Source organism: Geotrypetes seraphini, chromosome 7 (assembly GCF_902459505.1).
Source record: "Geotrypetes seraphini chromosome 7, aGeoSer1.1, whole genome shotgun sequence".
In the NCBI taxonomy this organism is placed as follows: Eukaryota; Metazoa; Chordata; class Amphibia; order Gymnophiona; family Dermophiidae; genus Geotrypetes; species Geotrypetes seraphini.
Window position 1 is genome coordinate 94,690,213 of NC_047090.1, and position 19,677 is coordinate 94,709,889.

Consider the following 19,677-nt stretch of genomic DNA (forward strand, 5'->3'; position numbering starts at 1 on the left):
AAAGACCCCTGAAAGAAAACTGGTAACATTCCCATTTGGTAACAAACCACAGGTAAAATGATCATTTTAACAGTTTGTACTCTCCCCCACCAAGATAAATGCAAAGGATTCCATTGCTCACACATTTCTGTTATCTTCTGTAATAAACATTTTTCATTTACTTTCATTGTATCATCCACTGTATTTTTGATCCAAACCCCTAAATATTTTAGTCCATCTTCCTTCCATACAAATGAAAATGCATCAAATAAACCTTTTGTACAATGTACATTAAGTGGAAGAACTACTGATTTATTCCAATTTATTTTATAACCTGAAAACTTTCCAAATTTCACAATCAACTCAAGCAAACACAGAATGGTTGTTTCTGGATTTCTCAAATAAAACAAGATATCATCCACATATGCAGATACCTTATATTCTCTATCTGAACGCGGAATACCCTGTATCTCCTTCACCTGTTGAATAGCTAATAACAAGGGTTACAAAACAATATCAAAAAGCAAAGGAGATAAGGGACAACCTTGTCTAACCCCCCTCTGTAAATTAAAGCATTCTGAAAAATTATTATTAATATACAACCTAGCAGCAGGGGAGCTATACAACGTTTTTATTATTTGTATAAATCCTGAACCTATACCAAACCATTCCATTGCTTGATACATGAAGGTGCATTCTACTCGGTCAAAGGCCTTCTCTGCATCCAAGGACACAGAAAAAGCCGGACCTTTCATAGCTTTGTTAAATACATCATATGAAACCCAATCTAGTATTATTAGAAGAATGTCTTTGAGCAACGAATCCTGTTTGATGCATACCTATAATGAAAGGGAGAGCTTTAGCCAATCTTAAAGCCAATGTCTTAGCTAAAAGTTTACAATCTACATTGATTAAAGAAATAGGCCTATAATTTGAAACCAAAGTGGGATCTTTATTTGGCTTAGGTAAAACTAAGGTTAAAGACTCTGCCATAGTGCCTGTAATACAACCCTTATTTAGTTGAGTCTGATATAAATTTAATAAATATGGCAATAGGGCATTTTGAAATGATTTATAAAACTCCACCGTATAACCATCCCCACCTGGATCATTCTTTTCCACCCCTTCTGGCATCCCTATAATTTGTAAATTATTCCTTCTTTCGCGATTCAAACAATCTTCAAGATCTCTCTTTAACAAATCCATCTCCTTCTTTGCAATCTTAATCTGCAGCAGCTCAGGATCCACTTGCTCTGCCTTTTTTTCCCAAAAGACTCAACCTACTATCTACCAAGTCCATTCTTTTAGTAAGACAAGCTACTTCCTCAATAACCACTTGCAACTTTTTGGTATTTTCCAATACAATCTCTTTAATTTGTCTGAGTTCAGCTCCTACATCAATATCATCTGTTTTTTCCGTTGACAGTGGAACTTTGGATGGAGTAGCAGGTTCAGGCTTTGATCTTTTATTACTACTCAATCCTCCTCCCACTAATTCATTCTTATTTTGTTTGCTAGAAGCCACTGTCAGATGAGTTTGATCCTTTTAATTTTCCAATAGCTAAAAATTATAGTTTATCTTCATGAAAATCAGCCTGCCTGACAGGAGCTAGTATTCTACCCGACCATCTGGCTCCGTGTCCAAGCCACGCCCACATATATAACTTTCATCTAGGTTTCTATCCATCTGTAGTTGTTTTGCTTGGTTTTACTTTTTTGTTGTTTCTTGGTTTGTTTTGTCTTATTTATCTATCAAATTATGTATTTTTATTTCTCTTTCATTTTTTAAATAAAGTAGATCTAACAATGGTAAAGAAACAAGCAAGGGCCATGCATTAATCTACAGAAAATAATTTATTTTAAATTATAACCTACCCTGTATCCTCTTTGTGTTTTGTCATTTGTTCTGCTTCATGGTCCACAATTTGTAACATTTTTTGTTTTGCAGCTTCTTGATGTTTTCTCATTTCTAATAATTCCAGCTATAAGAAAACAAGTATGTAAGGTCTTCAAAATACTATGGCAAAACCAGATTCTAGTCATAGTCATCTTTATTTGATATACAGCTAATCAAAATAAAATATTTAAGCAGTTTACAAATCACAGGAACAAGTAAGAGGACAAAAAAACAAAAGGTACAAAAGGCCTAGGTTACATAATTTTCACAGAAGATAATATAAATTTCCAAAACAAGTAAGGCATTAACATATAGGCTAAGACCATATAAGAAAAAGACCAAGGTAAGTCGTTTTGATAATCTGCTGCTTAAATACATGTATGCTAATCTGGCTAGAACCAGTTTAGCGAGCACGTTAAAGGTACTTTTTAGTTTTGAGAATCTTCCCCTGAATGTTTTGAGATGGGGGCTGGATACCACCAAGGTAAACACGATTGACCCCAGCCCCTGTAGGTTCAATTATAAAACAGAAAATCACTTAGACAGTAATATTCTGGACTTGTGTGCTAAGAATATGAAAACACCTAATGTGCTCCTGAGATTCTATAATTGCTGCCTTATTAGAAGAATAATGATAATGTAGGATTATATATTATTTATTAGATAATAAAAATTCTTAGAAATATGGCAAGCAGGTTACAAAAATAGTTACAAAATATACTATTGATTACACAAAAATACTCGTATATGTAGATATACTGTATAACTGGTAGCACAGAAAATATATAATGTAACAATAGAAAATATATAAAGTAACACTAGAAATTTCTGGAGAAGATATCACAAAGCAGCAACTATATTAAGCTAATTACCAAGTGTCCCAGGATAACCAACCCTTAGCAAGCAAAGACCTGACTATCTCCTTGAACTCTACAAGGTATCTGCAAGAGAGATTGATATTTTGGCAGCATGAAGAGTTTTGTTTACACTAAGGCCTCTGATGCTTTCCAACTTCCATCTGTGAGAGGATGGACCATCTCTCTTTCTAATGACTCCCTATTTGGAACAGGCCATTGGATCCTGGCTCGTTTGTGGAAATGTTTATTTTATGTTAATTTATTCTCATTTTTATTTCTGGTTTTGTTTTGTTTTGTAGGGTGCCTTAGGATTATTTTGTATGCAATATTTAGTATTCTTTTGTTTGTTTTTTATTTGTTTTCTTTATTAGTAATCTTTTTAATTAGTGAATTTATTTGGTCTTTTTATTTATTTAGTATGTAAGCAATTGTTTATTAAGGTGCTTTAGTCTGATTGTGAGCCTATTGAATAGTTCATTGCTTGTGAACTGCTGTGAACTTCAAAGAGGTATTGGTGGTATACAAATAAAAATTTTATTGTATCGCATTCTCGCCCTTTAGATCAGCTGGGTCAGCGTCTGATGGTGATGAGATTATTCCTCTTCAGGGCTACAAGCTTTGTAGCAAGTCCTCTTGGTTCCAAGTCCTGGAATTGCCCCTGCAGTTGGATTCCCAATCCGGTAACAGCCAGTGAATAATAAGCAGCAGAATTCTTCCTGTTGCTGGTCATAGCATATGTCCATATGCATCATAGACAATAAAGTCTTTCTCTTCTCAGAGATGTACATGCCATCCAGGGAATCTTCTATTTCTTTCTTCTCCCACAACCAAACCAAAAACCAAAATCAGTCTGTTGCAGATTCTCTCCAGTCTTGCCCAGGTGGCAATCTGGGCCAATCAAGACTCGTCCGGCAGGTTATAGCCAGTTATACATAAGGAGGGTAAATGGACCCTCTTATTCCTCTTATCAGAATGTCTCGCCAAGATGATAACAAAATAAGATGAACTTCATTGCAATGCCTTTGAATCTTGCTTCTATACAGTTTCTCAGGTGGCTGATCTTGGCTGTAAGCAAAACAGCTTGTTTACAAGTAGCAGGCAGGATCCATGATGTCTTTGTTCAGAAAAGATAGTTCATGGCCTAGCAAGGCCTCAAGCCTCCAAAGGATGATGCAGAGATATCCCTACATCCCCAAGTATTGAATGAAATCCCTCATAGACTAATACCCTTCACTAAGTCAACATGAAGGGCCAGCCATGTTTTGATTCTTCCTTTCCCTCTTATAAAATTACCTCTCTCATATACTGTACATATTTTTAGATGTAAAAGAGCCTCTTACATGATTTTTTTGAGGGGTGTCTCAAGAACTATTCACAGAAAACTTACTGTGGTCAGTCTTTGTAGAGCTGCAAATCTTTCATCCCATGTGGCAGTAGATTTCTCAAAAGCTTCATGTTTTTTTAATAATTTCTCCACATCATCTACGCTTGTTCCATAATCACGGTTGGCAAGGTACGATTCCTGTGCAATAAGCCAGGCTTCAGCCACTGAGGCATCTCTTGCAAACTGGCACACTTCTAACACTGTTATACAAAAAGTATACCAAATCAGTAGACAGATTTAAAAAAAAACAAAAAACCAGATAATAATAGCAGTAATCATTCTATGTGCGTCAAGCGACTTCACAATAAGACAGAACTAGAAAAACAACAGACTAAAAGGGTAATTATATAAATTGGTGCTTCCTTTTTGGTACCTGATGCAGTGCGTGAATGTTCTATAATTGCATTAGGGCCAAGTCAATGGCAGTCATAATTTGGCAACCTAGAAGTGATAATCAACAGGTAACTTACAGTATTCTATAAGTTACAAGCCTTGATGGTTGATACACCCATGCTTCCTCTCACTTGTACACACCCTTCACAATTGCATGCTATGTTACTTATACATGAGCTGACAGAATGGCGTTTTGGACAGGAGCTTATGTAATGGTGCCTATCAGTTATAAATTGCTTGATATACTGCCTAATGAGGGGACATTAGGGAAAGGACATTAGGGAAAGCTTAGGGAAAGGAACTTGTAAACTGCCTTTTTGTGGTTACACATTCAAAGCAGTTTACATATATATATATATATAGGTACTTATTTTGTACATGGGGCAATGGAAGATTAAGTGCCTTGCCCAGGGTCACAGGAAGTAGTGTTGGGACTTGATCCCTCAATCTCTGGATGCAGAAGCAGTAGCTCTAACAATAGGCCACACCTCACCTCCAAATTAAAGAGAAACAGAAACGCCATTAAAATAGGACAGGAAAGTACAGAGGGAAAATGAATGAGAAAGGAAAAAAGGCAAAAACAAACTATGAGCTAAAGACTATGATCTATTCTGCACCCTAACAGAGGGCATGGCCATGTGAGAGGGATGGGCAGATCAGGAGCATTCCTAAAATTTGTGCGCAATGTTATAAAATACCAGGGATGCGCACCAAATTGGGAGCCAATAATTACATGGTCTCAGCAGGCGTACGTCCTGGCACCCAAATTGGCACCCAATGGCATTCTATAATGGGCTTTCACCTTTGAGTGCCCATTATAAAATAACAGTGAGCACTATATACTGAATCTAGCCCAAACTGCCAAAGTTTGGGCATTTTTTGTACATTTCGGGGAGATGTAACATAAGAACATAAGAATTGCCACTGCTGGGTCTGACCAGTAGTCCATCGTGCCCAGCAGTCTGCTCCCGCGGTGGCCCTTAGGTCAAAGACCAGTGCCCTAACTGAGTCTAGCCTTACCTGTGTACGTTCTGGTTCAGCAGGAACTTGTCTAACTTTGTCTTAAATCCCTGGAGGGTGTTTTCCCCTATAACATCCTCACTCCGGAAGAGCGTTCCAGTTTTCCACCACTCTCTGGGTGAAGAAGAACTTCCTTACGTTTGTACGGAATCTATCCCCTTTTAACTTTAGAGAGTGTCCTCTCGTTTTCTCCATCTTGGAGATGGTGAACAACCTGTCTTTATCTACTAAGTCTATTCCTTTCATTATCTTGAACGTTTCAATCAGGTCCCCTCTCAGTCTTCTCTTTTCAAGGGATAAGAGGCCCACTGTATGGCAACTCCTCCAGCCCCTTAACCATTTTGGTTGCTTTTCTCTGGACCCTTTCGAGTAGCACTGTGTCCTTCTTCATATATAGCGACCAGTGCCGGACACAGTACTCCAGGTGAGGGTGTACCATGTTGTATCATGTGATACCCCTGTTCTTGAAATAATTTTCCATGTTAGTAGATGAGCTTCTAAGGGTTAAATATTCAATTGGTGGTAGCCAGCATTACTTTGGTTGCCGCCGGCATTATGCATGGATATTCAATGCCGGCCCATGTGCAAGCATCAGCGGTGAATAGCCAGGACTGTGCAGCTGACAATCACTTGATATTCGGCACTCAACGTAAGTGAAACCTGACAAAGATAGGACTGTGTTTTTTGCATTTCTATTTGTCCACTTAACTTATGCAGTTAGGTGTTGAATATTGACACCTAACTGCATAAGTGCTGGCTCCATTCCTGGACTGTCCTCAAAATCACCAACTATGAGCTAAGCAGTTAGTACTTGATTCTATAAATGGCGCTGCTCAGGGCGGTTGTCAATCAACCACTAGGCACCACTTATAGAATACCACCTAGCAGCACCTAGGCATGCATAGGCAACACTATGTGTCCTAGAGGTAGGCACCGGTACAGTAGACCATATTATACTTGGCCTAATTCACTGGTGTCTAACTTGGATACAAAGCAACACCTAAGTTAACCATGCCTATTTTCTGCCCCTAACCATGCCTACTTTTCAGATAGGCATCATTAGTCTTCGGAGGGTACCTCGACTTAGGCATCACTAGGCATCCTTAGAATTCCACATCAAACTCTTAATTAGTGATTTTTTAAATTTTTTTTTGTGGTTGTCTGAAAACCGGCATTGTCAATTACCACACCAATTTTTTAAAAAAAATTCCACATGGATTCCAAAGTTAGGCGTTGAAAGATGTCCTTGATTAGGACGCCTAGCGGTGACTAATGCAGGTGTCCAGTACAGAATCTGGCCCTTAAGGTCTAATTCTACATATGCTACCTAAAAAATTGGCACCAACTAGTACGGTGCTAAGAGAAATTCTATAAAAGACGCCCATTATAGAATAAAGCTTAGACAGCATTAAAAGTGTTCTAACATTTAGGCGCACCCTATTTATGTCAGGTTTTCTTGGCCTAAATACCTGCACCTGTTAGGTGCCCAATGGCTCCTAACTCAAAAACACACCCATGATCTGTCCCTAACTACGCCCACTTTTAAGCATGTGTTTTGCGTGACCGCACTAGGCACTGTTTTAGAATCACGCTTGCCAAGTTAGGTGTCTAACTTTCAATTGACTCCAATTAGTGTCAATTAAGAGATATTGAGTACCGATTACTGGCACTGATTTAGCCTATTACTCAATTAAGTTAGGTACCTACACTGGCTAGTCACGCTGATGTAGGCGCCTATCTTTAGGCACACTATATAGAATTTGGGAGTAAATGCTGATGAATATCAGCACTTCCATCTCCTGCCCAGTTCATCCACTTTGAATATTGACTCCTAAGTGTTTCTCAGAGAAAAGAGAATTACTAGGTTTCATGGAAGTGTACAGCAATAATATGCAACGATGCTGTATACTTTTTACCACTGTAAAGCCTGTGGCTAAAGACTTAGATTATTTAATTTTCCTATCTCTCAGATCTGGCACCTACTTGTATGACTGATTTAAATTAGTTACCTTCCCCCCCCCCCCCCCCCCCCGTTATCAAGCTGCACTGCCAAGCAGCATGATTTAAATGCCGCACTACCCATTCTATTTCTATTACTCCTTTTACTGGCCTACAAATGCACTAACTCAGCTGCTCCTCACTATCTCTAATTACTTATCTCCCCCTAGGTACTCCCACCCTGCCAGCGCTGCTCGGCTGGTAAGTCCCTCCTATCTGTGCCCGTCTCTCCCTTTGCCAACTCCAGACTCCATCCCTTCTACCTTGTTGCGCCATATGCTTGGAACAAGCTGCTTAAATCTCTACGGCGGGCTCCGTCTCTGGCAGTGTTCAAGGCCCAGTTAATAGCTCACCTATTTGAGAATTCTTTCAACTCCTAACTCTTCTCACCTCACCTCACTCATCCCCAACCTTAAATGTCATGCCTGTCTGTACAAGTGATATTGTAAGTTGTTCCGAGCAGGGACCGTCTATTAAATGTCAAAATATACAGCACTGCGTATGGCTTTCAGAGCTATATAAGTGATAAATAGTAGTAGTAGTAGCTTGCGATGCTCAGCAACGTGGCTTGATAAAATAGGGGATTAAGTAGATCTCTTTGAGATGAGTGTCTTCCAAAAATTATTTACTTGTTTTCTTATAAAGCTAACTCACCATATGATGATTTAAAAAAAACAACAAACAAACAACTTATTTTATAAAATGTCTTGATGTAGATGTTGTCATGTAATTTTTACTTTGTGCAGTTGTCTTTCTTATTTTGTAAACTACTTAAAATATACTGTTAGGGCTCCTTTTACTAAGGTACGCTAGCGTTTTTAGCACACGACAGAAATTACCGCGCACTATGCTTCTAGAACTAATGCCAGCTCAATGCTGGCGTTAAGGTCTAGCATGCACGGCAATGTAGCGCGTACTATTCCGTGCATTAAAGCCCTAGTGCACCTTAGTAAAAGGAGCCCTAAGTGTTGTATCTTGTTAATAAATTGCCATTGTGGAACTACCATCTGCTGTTCTCGGACTAAACTTATTACAACTTGGGTAGGGCTCAAATAAGTTGGAGAGAGGAAAGGCTATCAATGTTCATGAAATCCAGTTTGGGAAAATCTATTTATTAGCCAGAGTGTGGAAATCTAGCTTAAAACCAGCTTGAGTCCAATAACCATGGAAGAGTTCGGAATCCAAATGATTTCACAGCTGCTTTTGACAGGTACAGTACAGTACATGAAAATTTCACAAATGGATTTCTCTATAATTTATTATAAATAATAGTGATGATTTCTGGAGTATTTGTAGTTGCTTTACCAGGGCAACTTGCTTTGATATCCTTCTGAACAGCATTTATTATTATCCTTGTTCACCCTGTTTCTCTTCTTTATCCTTGTCCAGTTTGTAATATTTATTTATTTATAAAAATGTATATACCACCATAAATCTTGATTGCTTGGCCAATAATTGTGTGCATTGACAAGCAGAATGGTGAACTCACACAAACGGAGCCAGTTCCAACGTTTATCCCACTTGTCTATCATTTCCATTCTCTTCTCTGTCAACTGCAGCAATTTTTCTTTGATCTGAAACATAAAAGATGAATAAGACTATTGAAGAAACCCTACAGCTTTCTTAGCTTGCAAGTAACACTTATTGTTTGCTTCTGGTGAACTAGCTTAATAGTTTGACTATGCATAAACTGAATGTTGGGAGCAGATCATGGTTTCTTGGCAGTCTGCTAATAACTGAAGACTCTAGTGGCTCTTACCCCCAAATGCATACCAAGTTCTTGTAGCCATAGTGGTCCTGGAGAACACTGGAATTGCAGTAGGTTGTCATGGCTTTTAATTGACCGTCAAGAAAAAGGTACTACATGAGCTTTTTGGACTTCACAGGCATCATTTTCAGATGCAAAGAAGAGGTCTGTGACGCTTCTAAAACATATCTACGATAATATTTTTTGTCATCCTTTTAATATGTATCACATCCTACAAAGTGTTCAGGTACATCAAAGTTCTAATGGTTAAGTGAAAGCAATTCAGTGCATACAGCTTTAAAAGACAGTCCAGGTGTCCCAATTCCTTGCTGTCCCTTTCTGCTTCTAGGTTCATCAACAGGGATCTTGAGGGGCCCAAAACCCAAATAGTTTTATGGAACTTAACATTTCTCTCTCACCCAGGGCAGCCCAAGGATGTGTGCCCTCCTGCAAAAACCAGCATAACCAGTCATGTCCCTGCTCCATCCAGCTCATTGGTCCAGTATCTCACCTCCTCCTAGCCCCCCATCCCCCATATTACCTCTGTTGTTGCTGCCTTAAAGGAGTGTAATCAGAGCTGCTGAAACACCCACTACTGACAGTGGTATTTAAAGGGATACTCTTGCTGGCTCTGCATTGCCACTTGCCAAAGCCTGCCACCTAAGACAGAGGAATAGGGAATGTAGTGGATTCATTGATCTTATAGTACTTCCTGCTCCTCTTTCCAGGCCCCAACAATCTGCTCCTCTCTCTCTTGCTTGCACAGCAGCTGCACTCTACAGCAAAGTGTTCAGTATACTGTGTCGAGCAAGGTCAGGCCAGATTGGAACTCCTCAGTGCTTGGATGGAAGAAGCAGATGCTTGGGTAGGTGGAAAAAGAAAGAAAGAAGGAAAAATTGTGTTGGGGTGAGGCAGGGAGGAACGGGGGAGAGACAGTCTCTAAGGGTGTGTTCAGGCTGGCCCCAAAGTCTGGCAGGCAGGTAGCAATGACTCTCACTTTACTTTAGTGGTCTGCTGGACAGTGCAGTATGCATATGCTCCCACTGTCCAAGTACTGAGGGTCTCCAATCCAGATTGGCCCAACTTGATCCAGGGTACCGAGTGCTCTGTTGGAGAGGGTGGACCCTCAAAAAGTAACAGAGGTAGGTCATCTAGACTCTCATCTAGGCAGATCATCCAGGCCAGTGTATCTCAAACTGTGTGCCTCCTGAGATTCCAAGTGTGCTGCGGCACACTGAGGAGGAAGAGAGGCGCCTGCCAGCTGACTTCCCTACGCAATACAGAGCCAGCGCTGCTCGATTTGCCGAAGGCCTGCATGTTTCCCCTTCTCTCTAGCTCCTCTGGCTTGCCCCCTGGCCTCCTGGTCTCACCTTTAAAGCTAATTACAGCAGCCTGCAGAGGATTGCCAGTAGGTAAAATTATTTTATTTTCAATATAGTGATTGAAATGTGTCAGTTTTGAGAATTTATATCTGCTGTGTATATTGTGTGCATATGAAAAATGAAAGGAAAAAATTGCATTACAATTAGTAAAGGGGATGGGATCTGGGGTAGAGCTTGGGTGGGCCAAGGGAAGTCTGTGGTTGGAGTACTCAGTTGATATTTGTTAGACTTAGGGGGTACTTAGCTTGAAGTAGTTGAGAAACACTGCTGTAGGCAATCAGCTGGCGCCAGTGCCTCTCCTTCTCTCCGGCCCTCTTCCTTGCTGGCAACCCTTACTGGTGTCTCAGGATTCATCTGGAGGGCCTCTGCATACGTGCAGATGTCAACATGATGATGTCATGCATATGTGTAATGTCATCACAGTGACGTCCAAGCTCTTCCAGGATATGCCTTTGGGTACATTCCGGAAACCAATGTTTAGTGTAGCTGGGCCTACACTGTGGAATGCCCTCCTATCACCATGAACAGAGGGTTCTCTTCCCTTGTTTAAAGTTATGTTGAAGACTCATCTATTCTGCTCAGCTTTCAATATATGAATTAGGTCGACTTAAGGAAGCAAATTGTTTCAAACCCCGAGGTCTATTGGAACATGACAAACATGCTGTACTCCTGTTACTTGCTATTTCTTATCAGATCATAATTTTATTTCCTCTACTGAATACCACTGAAATGTAAAGCACATTGATGGCATGACCCTAGGTGGTTAATCAAATAAATGTAAACTTGAACTTTGAAAGCCTACACAAAGCTGGACTTTTAAACACTGCCATCTGAGTACTCAAAAGTACAATACCATGTATATAGGTGCCCAAACAGTGCCACCTAAAAGTCTTGATTCAGGTCTATCTTAGTGTTGCCTGATCTTGGAATGGTTGAGGAGGTGAAGGCCTTTCACAGTTGATCTTGGATGAGGGGCAAGGAGGGGTGATCATAGGGGACTGAAAGGAGAGAGGTGTTGAGAGGAGGTATTGGGCAATCAGAGTTGGGTGGCAACCTAATATTTAATGCCAGCATCTAAATAGCTATGCAGGCAAAGTTGAGAATGCCTTTTCTGTGGTCCTGTCTGCCCACTTAGCTATGTGCCCTCATAACTGATGGCTTCTCCTTGACTCTGCCTCCTGTCTGTCCCAGATTCCTTATAAGCAGTTTGAGCCAATATTCAGCAGCCCTGCTCGGTTAAGTGCCAGTGAATACTAGTGGATCCCAACAGCTCTAATGCAAGGGTTAATATTTGATCCCATTCTTTTTGGGACAGGTTTATCATATTCTGACTTTACCTCAAGGAATTATAGCTGTCTGTTTTAAGAAGATGAAGAATTATAAGTCTAAGGGATTTATTCAATACAGACTTCTCCCCTAGACACAGGAGAGAAAGTTATTCTTTTAAATTAGGCTGCATATCTGAATCAACCTATCTTGAAAAAAAATAGGACCAACAAGTAAACCTGTGCCATGCATTACTTGAGAAGTAATGATAAAGGTTTTAGTGAAGAAGGGCTTCTAGGGAAGATTGGCACTTTAAAAATAGGAAACCTTGTTTTTCCATTATATCACAGAAAACATTACTTTCTTTCCAGTATATCACAGAAAACATATTACTTTCTTTATTACATTTATATTCCATCTACATCCTAGGCAGAAAGCAAATGCTTTCTAGTGTATAAAGGCCTTACCTCTTCAGAAGCAGGGTGGTTGCGGGCCAAAAATTTCTTTCCTAGATCAATGCAATTAGTAAAGTCTTTGGTCCTGGCATCAATCTCTGCTTTGATCCCTTGATGATATTTCATTAATAATTCTACAGATGATACGTCCCTGAAGAAGAAAGGAAAATAATTATTTGTTAAACATGTACAAAACTAGGTTCCGGTCTTGAAAGTGGATAGCCATTCCAAAGCTCCTTTACAATTTGTCTTGTATACAGTAGTAGTAATAATAATAATAACAATAACTTATTCCTAGAAAATTTCATGTGAAGATGGGGAGGAACTCTTACAGTATTCATGAGACTTGGAACCAAGTACACTATGATCTAATGTTCCAGCTTCAAGATGACAGTGCAAGCACCTATTAGACATAGAGCTATCTAACTTCTGTAAACGAACTGGGGTCCAAAATGCTCTATCATCAGAAAAAACCAAGTTTGTCTCATGGCTGCACACACTGTACATCTCATCCTCCAAGTCCAAATTTGTGGCCATTGAGATGCAGTAATTTGATACTTAATCTCAATGCTCCAAATGTCCCGAAGACCAGTTTTTGGTTTTTTATTCATAAATCCAGATATTAATTTGTACCACTGAGCAGCCTGGTGTCCCAGAAAGTCCACCTGAAAACACAAGAACGGCAAACTATACTGATTACTAAGATTTTTCCATTCAGGGAATCCTACCTGAATGGCCTGCTTCAATTGCAACCACCTATAATTTTGTGATGTATTAAGACCATATTTGTGTCAAAAAAAGGGGGCGTGGCTTAACGCGAGCACAAATGGACGTGTGATCGCGACGCTCCTCTTCACTAGGCAACTATTAATTTAAAAAAAATTACCCCTTATTACAGAATTCATCAAGAAATAATTTCCTTAGATACTGAATATGTGACAGATCAATATTGACCTCCTTCGCTGAGACGGAAGAGAAGCCTAAGAGAGAAAAGCCAAGAGGTGGAGGCGCCGTTTTTTTTTTTTTTATCCTGAGCAGTGCGGGGTTGAGGGCTGGGTGACTGACGGGTTTTGAAGATCGCGGTGGACTGGCGTTGAGCTGCCCGACGACAGAGAGAAAGAGAGAAAAAAGTTTCCCCTTTATGACTGATTTCGCTGGAAAGCTGGTGCCTGTCAGTCTCTAGAGTGTGGCAGTTTGATGTAGCCCTCCCCTGCCGGTGTTGAAGCGAGGTCTTGTGTGATATCAACTTGGCAACGGTTATCCCCTTGTTGATAAATTTGGAGAAAACAGGAATTGTGGCCGACCGATGTTGATCTCCTCTGCTGAAACTTAAACGTATCCTGAGAGAGGAGAATCAAAGGTGAGATCGCCGGTTTTTTTGTTTTTTTTTCTTCAGCACTGGATCAGCGCGGCATCAGGACAACTGACAGAAAAGAAAAAAGACTTGAAGGGAAAGAGATAAGTAAAGCTGCTGTCTTTTTTTTTTTGTTATTGGCTTCTCTCTATGTTGATGCGGCACGGTGGTGAGGAGGGCTGTTAAAATTTTGAACTGTCTAATGTTTTAAAAAAAATAAAAGAAAGATCGATCTCGTTGTGAGGCAGTTGTCAGTTGACTTCTAGAGCTGTGGCGGTTTGAAGCAGCCCTCTCCTGCCGGTGCTGAGTCGGAATCCTGAGAGATCAATTAATTAATCCTCTGCCTGAAGCCGTTTTTTTTTGAGATATAAAATCAAGACACTTTAAAGAAAGAAGGCAGACTATTGAGTACTACATTTAATAAATAAATAGAAAAGAAAAAGTTCTCACTTCAGACTGATTTCGACAGAGGGCTGCTGCCTGTCAAAGATAAAAATATGGCAGTTTGATATAGCCCTCTCCTGCTGATGTCAAAGCAAAGCCTGAGGATAAAAAACCAATTGTTTTCTTCTGTGCTGAATAACATTGTGTTGAGTACTGAGATTTCTAAAGAGCTGAAAGACATTAAAAAGAGGCTTGAGGACCACGGATAAATGAAATTGAACTAGCCAAGAACAAAGGAAAAGATAAAGCTTCCTTAATTTAAACTAATTCTGGAGAGAGGACAGTGTCTGTCAATCTAAAATAAAGATAGTTTGAAATAGCCCTCCTCTGCCGTTTTTGAAGAAAATCCTGAGGGTAAGGAGCTGTATGACAACAAAAAAAGAAAATTGGTGAAAACTGTGCCAATTGAAACTACCCTCCAACGAAATTAGACTGGAACCCTGAAAGAAGGGATTTTAAAAAAAAAGAAAAAAATTCCTATTCCTCATAGAATAACATCGAAGGCGAACTATTATACACTGCAGGAATATGGCAAGTACCAGACAAAATAAAAATGAGGCTGGTATGTCAGCAAAAAGACAGAAGCAGGATCAAATTACACCAAGTAAGATCCCACTTCCTGCTGAAGAACCTGACATATTGAGTAAAGCAGAAGTTATGGAAGAACTAAGACAAATTAAACAAATGCTTAAGGAAACTGTAACCAATATGTCTGAAATGAAGGAAGAAATATTGAACATCCACAGACAAATGGAAGTTAATAATAAAAGAACAACTGTATTAGAAACTAAAATGGAGGTCATAGAAGGTGAAGCAAATAGATGCAAAAATGACAGTCTGGAATTGAATAAATTAAAAGATCAACTGGAAGACTATGAAAATCGAGGAAGAAGGAAAAATATTAAACTTTTTGGAATACAAGAAAATTTAGAAGGGAAAAATGTTATACATTTTTTAGAAAACTTAATTCCAAAAATACTACAACTGGATTTAAAACAACCACTGGAAATAGAAAGGGCTCATAGGATCCCAGCAAAAAATGTAGAAAATCAAGGCAGGCCAAGACCACTAATATTCAAAATGCTTAGGTACCAACAAACATTAGAAATATTAAATGCTGCCAAGAAAGACAAAAATCTAAATTACAAAGGATCCAGAATATGGTTTTTGCCGGACTTTGCTAAAAACACAGCAAATAAAAGAAAGAGACTATTAGACATGAGACCTCAACTAAAAGAAAAAGGTTTTAAATACGGATTATATTATCCGGCAAAAATGAGAGTATCATCTGGAGATAAATCTTTGTATTTTGACGATCCAGAAAAACTAAAAGCCTTTCTTTCGAAGTCAGAACCTATGATATTTTAACATAAAATATCAATATTGGTTTTGATGATATTATGAAAAACTATAAAAATATGAGATATTGAAATACTGAAGAAAGAAAAACATGAACTAAAGAAAAGACAATAAAAATATAAAGAAAGAAAGTATAAGATATAGGAAAAATAAAAATACCATATTAAATACATGTTTAAGATAAATTTTTATGATGTAAACTATAATACTATGGAAATATAAATTAAAAATTGATGAATGGATAAAGATACATTAATGAAATGTTAAAAGTAAAGAAAAGGAAAAAAAATGAAATGACTAAAGATATTAAAGGTTAATATAGATAGTTAGAAGGGGATATTGATTGAATATTGGTTGCCTAGAGGGGAGGGGAATGTTCGGGTTGCAGTTCCAATGTGTGATCTTAAGCAGTCATTATATTGGGTGGGAAAGGGAGGGGAAAAGATGGTATTTATTAGAATGATTAAGGAGAAAGTAAATAAGGGATTGGTTACTTCAAGGGTAAATATGTGTGTCATAAAAAATATTTTTTGGATTTTAAATATAAAAGAAGAAGGGAAAAGGATTATATTGATAAGTTTTAAAATATATAATGTCTTTTAAGATATATTCTATTAATGTCAATGGCCTAAACCATGTAATAAAAAGGAAAAAGGTATTAGCATTTTTAAAAAAGCAAAATGCGGATATTTACTGTCTGCAGGAGACCCATCTTAATACAAAAGAATCACAGAAACTAACGGGTGGGTGGGTAAAAGATTGTTTTTTTGCTCCAGCAGAGGGTAAAAAAGCAGGGGTAGCAATTCTTATAAATAAAAAATGTAATGCCAAGATTAAGGTAATAAATTCAGACCCACATGGAAGATGGATACATGTTGATATAGGTATGGGAAATAATGCCCTGACGTTGTTTAATATATATGCCCCTAATTCGAATCAATCAGAATTTTTAAAAAAATTACAGAATATGTTATTACCACTGGCTACTTCTAATTTAGTGGTGGCTGGAGATTTTAATGCTGTAATGGATCCATTATTGGATAAAAAACCAAGTAAAAGTATAAAATCATTAGGTTTAGATAATCTGGCTCAATCATGCGATTTAAAGGATATATGGCGTATTCTTCATTTTAATGATCAGGAATTTTCATTTTGTTCACAGGTTCATAAATCATTTTCAAGAATAGATTATATTTTTGTTTCAACAAATGAAGTGCAACAGGTGATTAAAGCTTCTATAGATCCTATCATTATTTCGGATCATGCGGGAATATGGATAGAATTACAATTGGATAAATTGGAAAAGGGTAGACCTCTTTGGAGATTTGATAATGCACTGCTTGTGGATGATAAATTTTTGGAAAATTTTAAAACACAAATTAACGATTTCTTTCAAATGAATTTAGTGGAGGATACATCTATAGAGAATGTATGGGATGCATTTAAAGCAACTATGAGGGGTAATATTATATCATATTCAGCTTTTATTAGGAAACAGAATAAAATTCAATATATAGAATTAGAAAAAAAAAATTAAAATATTAGAAGCTAAATTGATAAACAAATGGGAAAATGAGACAATGCAATCTCTTTTGAAAGTAAAAGGTAAATATAATGAATTATCTTCAAAAATGATAAGAAGAGATTTGTTTTCTAAACAAGCAGTGTATTATGGAAATTCTAATAAGGCGGGGAGATTATTGGCAAACTATCTTAAAGCAAAAAAAAGGAAAACTAATGTTAATGGGATAAAAGATGATAATGGTACAATAACAAATCAAACAGATATAATTTTAAAACAATTTCTAAAATTTTATAAAGATCTGTATTCTTCCGAGCCTTATTTGGAGAGACAAAAAGATGGTAAAAATTTTTTAGATTTAATTAATGGACCTAAGGTTCCTGATCATATAAAACGGAGTTTAGATGAACCTATATCATTAAAAGAATTAGAAACAGCATTGAGATCTCTTAGAGTTGGATCCGCTCCAGGTGGTGATGGTTATACAGTAGAATTTTATAAAACATTTCAAAATATCCTTTCCCCACATTTACTAAATTTATATCAAACACAACTCATAAAAGGTGATATTAAAGGTACTATGGCTGAATCAATAATAATTGTTCTGCCTAAGCCAAATAAAGATCCTACTTTGGTTTCAAACTACAGGCCTATATCATTAATAAATGTGGATAATAAACTATTAGCGAAAATTTTGGCTTTGAGATTAGCCAAAGCTCTCCCACATATTATAGATATGCATCAGACGGGTTTCGTTGCTAAAAGACATTCCTCTAATAACTCTAGATTATTGTTTCATATGTTAAATTTATCAAAAAAAATGGATGAACCGACTTTTACAGTTTCCTTGGATGCAGAAAAAGCGTTTGATACGGTAGAATGGAATTTTATGTATCAAGCTTTAGAATGGTTTGGTATAGGTTCTGGATTTATACAAATGGTAAAAACTTTGTATAGCTTCCCGATTGCAAGAATAAATATTAATAATATGATATCTGATGGATTTCAATTGCGAAGGGGAGTTAGACAAGGTTGTCCTTTATCTCCTTTGTTATTTGATGTTATATTAGAACCCTTATTGTTAGCAATACAGCAAACCGGGGAGATACAGGGTATTCCATATTCAGATATGGAATATAAAATTTCAGCTTATGCTGATGATATTTTGCTTTATTTGAAAAATCCAGAATATACCTTATCTTCATTATTAAAATTAATTGATAAGTTTGGTAAATTTTCAGGTTATAAAATTAATTGGAATAAATCTGAAATTATACCCTTAAATGTTCATTGTGTAAAAGGATTATTTAAAGATTTTCCGTTCATATGGAAGGAAGAAGGATTTAAATATCTTGGCATTCAAGTTAAAAATACAATTGAAGATACCGTAAAAGAAAATGAAAAATTTATATTAAAAAAAGTTACGGAATTGTGTGAGCAATGGAACCCCTTACATATTTCTTGGTGGGGGAGAGTTCAAACTATTAAAATGATGATCTTGCCTGTAGTTTGCTACCAAATGAGTATGATACCTATTTATTTTCAGGGGTCCTTTTATAAAAAGCTTAATAGCATTTTAACGAAATTTCTTTGGCTTGGTAGAACACCTAGAATAGCTTTAGTAACTTTGCAAAAATCAATTAAGGAGGGAGGGGTAAATTTTCCAAATTTTTATAGGTACCATCAAGCCTATATTCTACGTCAGGGTATGTATTGGATCCTCCCAGAACTTATAGATAATGCACCAGATTGGTTATATTTGGAATGGCGCCTTATGTTTCCCCTAAATTTAGTTCACCTTCCAAGTATTAATATGCCTAGAAGATACAGAGAAAATAAAATTTTAATGGATACTTGGAAAACGTTGAGATTTATAAGTAAATTAACACCTATCCCAATAAACAAATCAACTAATCAGTCTTTATGGATAAACTCCAAGATCAAAATTGGCGGAGCTCAAATCCTTTGGAAGAACTGGATTATTGCAGGCATTAGATCTTTGGATGACGTTATTTCAGAAGGTAAACTGCTGGATTTTTCACAATTGCAACATAGATTTGGTCTTAATAAAACACAAAGTTTTAAATGGTTGCAATTGAAGCAGGCCATTCAGGTTGGGTTCCCTGAATGGAAAACATTGAATAATCAATATAGTTTAAAGTTCTTATGTTTTCAAGCAGACTTCCTAGGACATCAAGCCGCATTGTGGTATAAATTATTATCTGGATATTCGAATAAAAAACCAAAAAATGGTCTAAGAGATATTTGGAGCATTGAGATTAAGCATCAAATTAATGCATCTCAATGGCCACTAATTTGGTCTTGGAGAATGAGATGTACAGTGTCAGCATCTATGAGACAAACTTGGTTCTTTTTATTACATAGAGCTTTTTGGACCCCTACACGTTTGCAAAAATTAGACACTTCTAAGTCCAATAAATGCTGGCACTGTAATCTGGAACCAGGGACTTTAGATCACTTACTATATCATTGTCCCTACATTAAAAGTTTTTGGAATTCAATTTGGCCACAAATTAATAAATTGATGGAAAATCATATAGCAATATCATATGATACAGTATTATTTGGAATGATGATGAGAAAAAAAGTCAAATTTCAC

At 37.4% G+C, this 19,677-nt stretch overlaps 1 protein-coding gene across 2 annotated transcripts in view; it reads right to left on the reverse strand.

Annotated features, from left to right (window-relative positions):
• The window catches only part of SPTB (spectrin beta, erythrocytic), a 345,456-nt gene that overhangs the window by 47,967 nt on the left and 277,812 nt on the right, over positions 1-19,677 (reverse strand). For both annotated transcript variants that reach the window (XM_033951147.1, XM_033951148.1), the window contains exons 28-31: positions 12,391-12,529; positions 9,018-9,102; positions 4,121-4,317; positions 1,855-1,961 (exon numbers count right to left, since the gene is read on the reverse strand). In XM_033951147.1, coding sequence (XP_033807038.1) covers positions 1,855-1,961; positions 4,121-4,317; positions 9,018-9,102; positions 12,391-12,529 — 528 coding nt within the window. The remainder of the gene's footprint in view (positions 1-1,854; positions 1,962-4,120; positions 4,318-9,017; positions 9,103-12,390; positions 12,530-19,677) is intronic.